The 8,953-nt window shown below is 42.8% G+C and overlaps 1 protein-coding gene across 1 annotated transcript; it reads right to left on the bottom strand.

Annotated features, from left to right (window-relative positions):
• Window positions 1–4,419: 4,419 nt before the first annotated feature.
• Window positions 4,420–6,050, bottom strand: LOC117136538. Its single transcript, XM_033297487.1, has 2 exons — window positions 5,304–6,050; window positions 4,420–5,146 (listed from the first exon to the last, which is right to left on the bottom strand). Exons 1-2 carry the CDS (start codon window positions 5,337–5,339, stop codon window positions 4,586–4,588), a joined length of 597 nt encoding a protein of 198 aa, XP_033153378.1. The 5' UTR covers window positions 5,340–6,050; the 3' UTR covers window positions 4,420–4,585.
• Window positions 6,051–8,953: the final 2,903 nt, after the last annotated feature.

The following is an 8,953-nucleotide window of genomic DNA, read 5'->3' as shown; positions in this document are numbered from 1 at the left end:
ACGTGGTAAGCAGGGTAAAAATAAGAGAAATCGACGAAAATCCAAGCTTCTGGCCGGGGAAAAGTAAATGGTTTTGCAGACCTGCAGAGAAAGGTCCATTGGGGCGGATTATGAGTAAGATGCTCTCGATTCGCCGCCCCCCAAAAAGAATAAAGAACAGCACATAGAGCCAAGTCATAAAAATTGCATGAAAATGGGGCCGGCAAATTCGGCCGCCTCTTCCACTGACTCATATGTGCGGGGATTATCCGCCGGATGGGATACGCCGGGCATCCAAGTGCTTGTCTTGTTTATTTGTTTGGCTTCTACGCCAAAAATTATACTATTACAATCAAGTTTACGATTGCGATTCGCTGCCCCCGTTGAGTGCCAATGAATGCGATGATGGCAGGATACGAACATGATCATTGCCATTGCGTTTGTTCCTGATGATGATGATGATTGGTTGGGAATACACATAAATTCATCTGCGAACGATTTTCATTGGGGACGGAGCTCTGACCATTTGGGACTTATCGACTAGGAAGTCATAGGAAGATGATTTTCTTTACATTTGTACCTATGCATTCAAGTGGAAAGATAACCTTAACTTGCTATAAATCCATATCTTAGATTTAAATAGTTTCTGAAAATATATTTAGTGTAATTGAAGACGCCTTTTAAGCATTCATTTTTACCCCGAGATGGAATCGCAGACAGATGAGCCTAGTCCTTCCGCCTTTCAACGCGTTGCCCTGCATCCTTTCCCTGGAACTCATCCTTCGTCGAATTCTAATGTGCAAGTTGACTTTGTGCAATCGCGCATTGCATGCCACGCAGTTACCCCTCAGCCCACAGCCCACAGCTCTTAACCCCCTAAGGATCCTCAGCCGTTCGAGGGATGCGGCAACTACATGGAGGCACTAACCGCAGCAACAACAAGGACAACGCCTGCGACAGGATATGGCAAGTGGGCAACTTTGGAGCGGGCGAGTTTAAATTGCCAGACCTAAAAGGGTTGCCAGCAACAACGCCGTGAAAAACGTAACTTTTTTCTGCTTTCCCCTACGATTTCATTCCTTCTTTTTTCAGAGAACATCGACAAGCGGCGCTTTTGACTGCCATTACCCACATTGCCACCCCTCGCAGCTTGTTTTTTGTGGCACAAAACTTTGCACTTTGACATGCAGCCACGTGTGCCATGATGCTATATGTTTAAGGTGTGTATGTGTGTGTGAGTGGGTTTGCAGGTGTGGGTGAATGCATGTCTGAGTGTGGGTGTCAGTGTGAGGGAGTGAATTGAATGAGCTTTCAATGCTGCCTCCGCCAATTGGCCGACAAACGTGTCTAATAGTTCCCAATTGCAATCACTGATTTGTGATTCAGAACGAGAAGTGGATTTTTACTTTCCCGGTGAGTATATTATCAGGAGTTGTTTGATCAACCTTGAGTTACTTATTTCTGTGTTCAGTCCTTAATCAAGGTTGAAGTTCAACGCAGTTTATATTTATGACACAGGAAACTTCTGAGTGAAGAATTATATATTCATTTCGTTGTTTATCGAAAAGCTTCCTTTTGTTTTTTGCATTAAGTTGTTGACTCATTTTCATAATTTTCTCTGTGGAGTAATCAGCGCACAAAATACAGTCATTATAATCAACGACCTCTTGGTACAGTAAACAGCCCCCTACAACGAACCCACGCGCACACGTGCGCACACTTGAAAAAAATCTTTCTACTCGCATGAATATTTTAAAGCTCGCATCACATTCAAATTATGATAATGATGGCGTGAGGCGAGAGTGTGTTTTTGCATATGAGTTAAAGTGGGGGTTCCGCAGAATGGGTGTTTGAAGCGCTAACGAGCGCAGGTACACTCTCAGGAGCTCAGGGACAGCTCCCCAGATTCCCGTTCGAGGACCACCCCTCTGCCAACCCAATCCCAGTTCCACCCCACCATTGCCCAGCCCCCCCGCAAAATGCTTTCGTTAATGCATTTCATTAATTTTTATACAATTCGAATGGGCATTGTATGACCGGGGGTGTGTGCGTGGGTTTAATGAGCACTTTTGTGGAAAAGATTTTGAATGCGACTGATCGTTAGAAGTCACTTCGTGTGGCAACCCCCAGAGAAGTGACGAATACACCTCTGCCCATAAGCTCCTTTGCTTTTGTCTTTCGTAGATGGGGATCTTAAATATATTAAAAGCGAAATATGATGCTAGATTAAAAGTGGTCACAAGAGAAAATTGTGCTAAAGGAGTCTTTGAATACACACTCACACTTGTCTAAATTATTTGTAATTTATTCTAATTTACAATAAGCTAAACGTTAAACACTTCAATACTGTCAACAACTGATTAGTCATGGATGACATATTATCAATGGTAGAAGAACGTCCTCCTATGTATCTATGTACTCCTGGAGCTGGTCGACAGACACGGATCTCGGTATCGTTCTCCTGACCGTTGTTATGGTGTTCCTCTGCTGCCTGCTCATCATCTGTCTGTCGCTCCTCTACCTGTGGGGCTGCGGACACCGCGGGCCTCGCCTGCGACGAAGGATGTTGTGTGTGATGATGGTGAAGGCGGCGGGGGTGGATGTTGCGGGGATGGTTGTGGCGATTGTGGCGACGATTAATTTGAGTTTCTATTAATATGTTCGTAGTGCTACGATATGCGATTTAAAATCCTATAATCCTATATGCACAGATACAGATTTACTAGGAGCATCCATATGCTCATTGGAAAAATTGTGGTCTATTTATAAAAAATAATAAAATCGAGCTTAATTTTGAAATGCTATCTATTAGCTCAATATAAGGCAACTAAAATTCAAATTTTAAGCTCAAAAAGTAAAGACTTCAGTAAGCTGCGACTGTACTCTTAAAATTAAAAAAAAATCTATACCCAATACAATATTTCTGAGAGCAGGGTGATCAAAATTCTTTAGCTGCTATGCAAGGAACGGTAAGAAGACTTCGTTAATTTAATGTGGCTTTCCTCATAAATATTTGCTTTCTTTTAGAGGGCTCAATCTATTATCGAAATCATCAAAATTTGCCATTTATTTCCCATAAGCTATGGCCGGGCTGGAGCCTACAACTGTCCTATCTGAATACGATATTGAATATATAGACTTTAACATGACAACTGTGGCGTACCGTACAACCACTGGACACCCGGATACTAACCTAGGGGTTTGGGGACTTTTGTTCATATTCGTCGTAATTTTTCTCATCATTGCTGCATGCTGTGCTTGTATGGGTCTTCTCGTCCTTTTTGGTTGTATGAAGTCCTTTCTGTGTTTTCGCTGTAGACGCCGAGGTGACGAGTTTATAGGAAGGGATCCCTGACTGTCGTTGAAATTATGTCATTAAAACTGAAACTTGTGCTTATAAAATTATATGTTTTGTATGAATCGAAGTCCAAGGGAATTATTTTGCCGGAAAACTCACGCGGTCCTGCCAAATGGAAAAGCAATTGGAAGAGGATGTACTGAAGTTCAATATATAACATTAACCAAACATAATTCCAGGGAGAAACGTCAGGACCTACCAGATTCCTGGACAAGTGGCATCTACCAGCAGAGAATCCTTAGCCAAAGTGCCAGTGTGACAAATGTAAACCGATTAGCCACAGCTGGGGCCGATTATCAGATGGCCCAAAGAAAATAGCCCAGGCCCTACAGAAAATGCCTCAGGTCAGGAATTTCTAGAGCTTTCTCTGCGGACTGTGGACTATGGACTGAGTGCATAAATTCCCTGCATCTCCTGCAGCTGCAGGAAAGACACAAAACACTCGCCCAAGTCCAAGTCGTAAATGCACTCAGCACTTTGTCAGCTCTCAGACAGGAAATGCAGTTGCCATTTTTCTTTCATCCCAGCAAATCCCGCTCACCTCCTGCCTTTGGCCCCCCGCCCGGAAAGTCGTTCTGCAACTGTCTACATTTTTCACTTGCCATCCATAAAAAGTATCAGTTTTAGTTTCAGTTTTAGTCCTCGGCTGGCTAAAAGTCTCGTATGTCTTTTGCCTGTCTGTTGGCTCTGTTGTTTTGCTGTCTCAATTTCGCCAACGCTTCCATATTCAGTTTCATAATTTTTACCAAGTTTATCATCCTCTTTGCCAGGCATGACAAAGTTTTCATTGCCGTCGACACAGGGGCTGGAAAAAGTTTCCTCCCGCTGTGAAGTGCATTAAACAATGCCCTCATACATGATCTGAGTGATGGGGAAGGGGACGTGCTGTGCAAAAATTGCATTTATCGAAGGGGAGTAAGTGCAAGGACACAAAAGGATAATAGCTGCGATGCACTTTCATACTGCCATTTGTTGGTACATGTTGAATTTACAAATGCTATGAATACGTTTCTTTAAAGAACATCCACTTTTCGTTGTCTGTTAGCCAAGGCACTGATTAACATAATGCAAATTCAAACTTCTTTTTTATATTGCTTTTATTGATAATACCTCAAGGTCATGGCCGGTTATAATTAAACCACAAACATTCTCTTGCTCCACACACCCATAAATAATGTTTATAACTCTTCTTATCACTAAACGGCATATCATATTGCCTAACAATTCGTTCACCCGGGCCGCCACCCTCTAATCTCTGAAATTTCCCAGCCATTTGACGAATTCTCTCAGCTTCTCCAATCTTCGGGGGCCGCCACGAGTCAGGATTCTCTTCCACCTGCGCTCCACAGCCAATCGATCCTCCCTGTCTATGGACTCCAGGTGCTTCCTCAACTTCCGGTATATTAGCTTTTGGAGCTGGGCTGTCCGGGTCTGAACCGTGCGCTTCCATCGATCGAATCCGTTGCGCTGCAGGCAAAGGGCAATCAACTGGGTCTCGATACTGGAAGTTCTCAGTGGATCCCCCGTGGTATCCGAATCTAGATACTCCTCAATCACGCCATAGAAGGCATTTAGCTTATGCTCGGTTTTATTCGCATCTACGGCAGTGAAGGCGTCGAAACGATCCAAGTAGCCCAACAGAATGGAGTTCTGCGAGTCCAAGACGATCAGATCTTCCACCATATAGTCCACCAGCTCAATTGCCTGCGAAACTAGCTGAGTGCTGATTGTTTGCAGAGCGTAATCTGATTGCAAATACAACCGATAGCGACTTTGATCTCCATAGGCCTCGATAAAAGAAGGGGTCAGCTGGAATAATATAGAAGCATTTATAGTCAGTATAAATTGATTATGACAAATTGAGTATAATAAAATGTTAATTAACCAAGCTACACATATTGGATGATTTATTGATGTAAAGCTTTTATATGTTAACTTTTATATTACTTGTATATTCGATACCCACCAAGAGCAGAAAACCTAGGAAATTCTGGTAGCTCATGGCTGACTTGTTCGCTCGAAAGGCGTTCGTCTACTGAACATACTCTACTCAATTCAATGGACTGGGAAACAGAGCAAGTCGTAGATAGTCTTATCTATCTGAAATTTCCATGTTGAATCGGCGCTTGTCCAAAGGAAATAAATTATTTATAATTTCATAAAGATGACACATTACGTCATCAAGCCAATGACGTTTCGTAGGTGAAGAACCGGCAGATAAGTGATAGGTGGGGGTTTATTTGTTTTAAATTTATGAATGGACGCCGCCGGGGGCCAGACATTTAACAATGATTGTGATTCAGGCAAGCGTCTGAAGAGTTTTAGCCAGTGGCTCTTTATCTCTCACAGAGAGCAAATAACCCATCAAGAACCGTGAGATATGTGCCCAAATCTAAATCGCTTAGCAACTGAAGATGGCCAGCGAGCAACTGAAGGCAGAAAAAGGCAAAAGCTTGGCAGCGAAACTATTCATTGCGTATACGCAGCTTGGGCCGTAATAGTAGTGAAATAAAAGTCCACTTAGTCAGCAGCGGGACGGGCAGTGGAAGAGGAGTGGTGGGGAAAGGGGAAGAGGTTGAGGATGCGATATGGGGGGTCATTCATTGTGCTGGGGTCAGACCCTCAGGACAATCGCCTGTATCCGTGTGTGTGCCGTTGTGATAAATGCCTGAACTGGGTCAGTGGCGTACGATGATGAAACTCGGCGCGCCAAAACGGCAAATAAAACGCCGATTGTCCGTATCAGAGTTTCAAATGAAATCCTCTATCCCTGCCCCACAATAAATGCCTCGCATTTGGAGTTTTCGAGTGGCCGACAAATCCCCAATGCGCTGCGCTCAGCAACGCCGCAACGAACTGCAATTTCAACTTTGATAAGCGAAGTTTAGTGCAAAAATCCAAAAAAAAAGGGAAATAAAAAAATCACCCTCACCCCCGCCATATGACAATGTTATTAGCGTAGTTTTTGCGATTTCCAGGGATTTAAAACGTTTTTTGGTCCCTTTTTGTGCGGCTAGCGTTGCGATGGTAACTTTTCAGTGCCGCATCCAAATCCTGATGGATGCGAAAGCGTTGAACCGGTCTAAACTTAATTGGGAATCTGTGCGAAAGGGTGAAGTCCCTGGGATTGTTGAGAATTCCGCAGCCAAAAAATCAAGGGAACATCATCAAGCCCGAAGACTGCCAAACAATTACGTCCTTCGGGGCTGAGAAATCCCAGCGCCTTTTATATGGCGAAACAATAACCGAGAACTTTGCCTCCGGCGAAACAGCCCCCTAACACAAGTGCTATAAATTGCCTCAACAACGCCTGCTGTTTCTCCGCCCAACCATTTCCCCTTTATCAACTCCCCACCCGTTGCATGCAAATTTCAATAACTTGTATTCGGTAACCCTTCCAACAACTGACACTGAATATCAAATATGAGTTGGGGCCAAAAATTATTTGCATACTTTCGGGGATGCTTTGCAGCACTCTAAACAACAAGCAGAGCGATACAAAAATGGAGATAATATGCATAGTGCGTTCTGCCTAGGCTCAAAATACCCTTTCTTTTACTATATACTATATTTATACTTTATAAGCTATAATAAAGATTGATAATATATCAAAGTGCTCGAAATTACACAGCAAATGTTTAATTTTTAAATAAATACCAAATAAATAAACTGGTCAGAAAAAACTTTAAGCTGAGGAGTACCTTAAGTACCTTATAGATTTGAATGTTTTAATTTTTTTTATTGGAAACTTACTCAATACAACTTATTTTTTATAGAGTATTCCAACCGATGAGGAAGGAGCCCACAGGAAGTACAACCAGACTCGCACATGTGGCGCGCTTTGGTTTCGGTGGGGGGATGAAAGCCCTAAACAGGAGCAAAAAAGGATACAGAAGCGAAAAAAGAGGAATCGCTACATGCCTTTGTAAGGGGGTGTAAACAGCAGAAGCAAGCCTTTTTTTGCTACACCGAAACGAGTTATTTATTGCATTTGCAAATTTTACACAACATTTTGCAGTTACCTCAGTGCCGTAAAATCCGGTGCTCTCTCCACTTTTCGCCCGCAAAAGGTGGAGCCGAAGTTTATCGCGGTAAAAATTGATTCAGTTTGTACACATTTGCATGTGTATCGGGGTAGCAGACTCCACCTCGGGCTTTGTGTAATGCGAAGCTGCAAGTTCAATGAAGCCAAAAGGTGTTGCCTTCCCATCCTTCAAGCCGTGAAATGGATGTGCAAATATTTTCATAAATTTGTATGCCAAAGTTTCAGGTGTCATGTTTGAAAATATCCCAGAGAAATCCCGAAATTCCCAAAAAAAAAGAGAGGAGTGCTGGAAATTTGATTTTTGCGGTGGCAATAAAATTTTGATTTCTTACATTCTTGCTTGAAAAATTGCAGCGATAATTTTTGATGGAGTTGTAAATTTCAGTTTGATTTGGAGGAAGCGGTTTATGAAATTGCAACATCATTTATTGTATCCCATAAATATCTTGGAATTTCTTGTGATATTTTGATAAGTGGAAAATTTCTAGGCGCTGTTCATATTAAATGGGAAAAGTTAGGTGAGCATTTTTTTCGTTTAGCGATTTGATTTCCCTTTCATTGCTATGTTTGCAACTCTTACTTTTTGAACCCTTTCCTGAGGATATTTTCCACAAAAAACGTAACTAATTCGCATGTCCTTCCGGTTGCCACTTATCTCTGCTGCTGTTATTTGGTGAAATATGGGGGATGTCAGGCCAAATAAAGGCGACCAATAAAAAGTGTGGCCAAGATAAGCAAAGTGGCGCAGACAAAGCCCGCAAAACAAAACCGGGGAAAAAAGGCGACTGAAACCAGGTTGGAAAGCTGAACAAAAGCTGGCTATGATTTAAGTTTTTTTATTTTCTCCTCGCGCCAGCAAAATTGATCAAGATATATAGGTGTATTTTGCGGGTAACCTGGTTAAGTGCACAGTCGAGCTGTCAAGATAAGTTCCTTGTTTTAGGTTTCTGGCAACACTTTAAGCCCTTAATATGTGTGTCCAACTTTTGTTTAACTTTATTCGGATTTCTTTGACCGCACCGACCGCACCGCACCGTCTTTGTCCCGTATCCTTCGGGTTTCCCGTAAGATGAATGCGTTCTGCTTATCTGGTGGTCACTTTTCCTCTGTCTCGATTTCAATGTTGGGGATTCCCGATTTCCGGGCTTTCGTTGCCTGTCAAACGGTGTTTTAGTGCCGGTTACAGGATACTCCGGTCCGCCCGATTATCTCCTAGCTCCGTGCTGAAAGCGATATGTCTGCACGGTGGGCTGTCCCTTGTCCTCGGGAATGGGATATCCTTCGGCTTGACAGCATCTTAACTAATATAATGCCCAATTTTCTGTGGTTTATGGCTTACAACTGTCAATGCCTCGTCCGACCATCCATCTAAGCATTTGCCTCTGCGGGTTGCGGTGAGCTTTTTACGGGATTTTCCTTGACCATTGAAAGGTCGTTATTTAAATTGATATAAATGATATGTCCTTGCGTTGCCTCTCCTTCTTTTTTTGAGGTCTGTGTTTGGTCAGTACTTTGACATTCGGCGGGGCTGTAAGTGAATTTCAAATCGACATCAACGCTAAGTGACTTTG

This window comes from Drosophila mauritiana, chromosome 2R (assembly GCF_004382145.1).
Source record: "Drosophila mauritiana strain mau12 chromosome 2R, ASM438214v1, whole genome shotgun sequence".
Classification (NCBI taxonomy): domain Eukaryota; kingdom Metazoa; phylum Arthropoda; class Insecta; order Diptera; family Drosophilidae; genus Drosophila; species Drosophila mauritiana.
The sequence above is the reverse complement of the archived record's forward strand: the minus strand, read 5'-3'. Positions and strand labels throughout refer to the sequence as shown.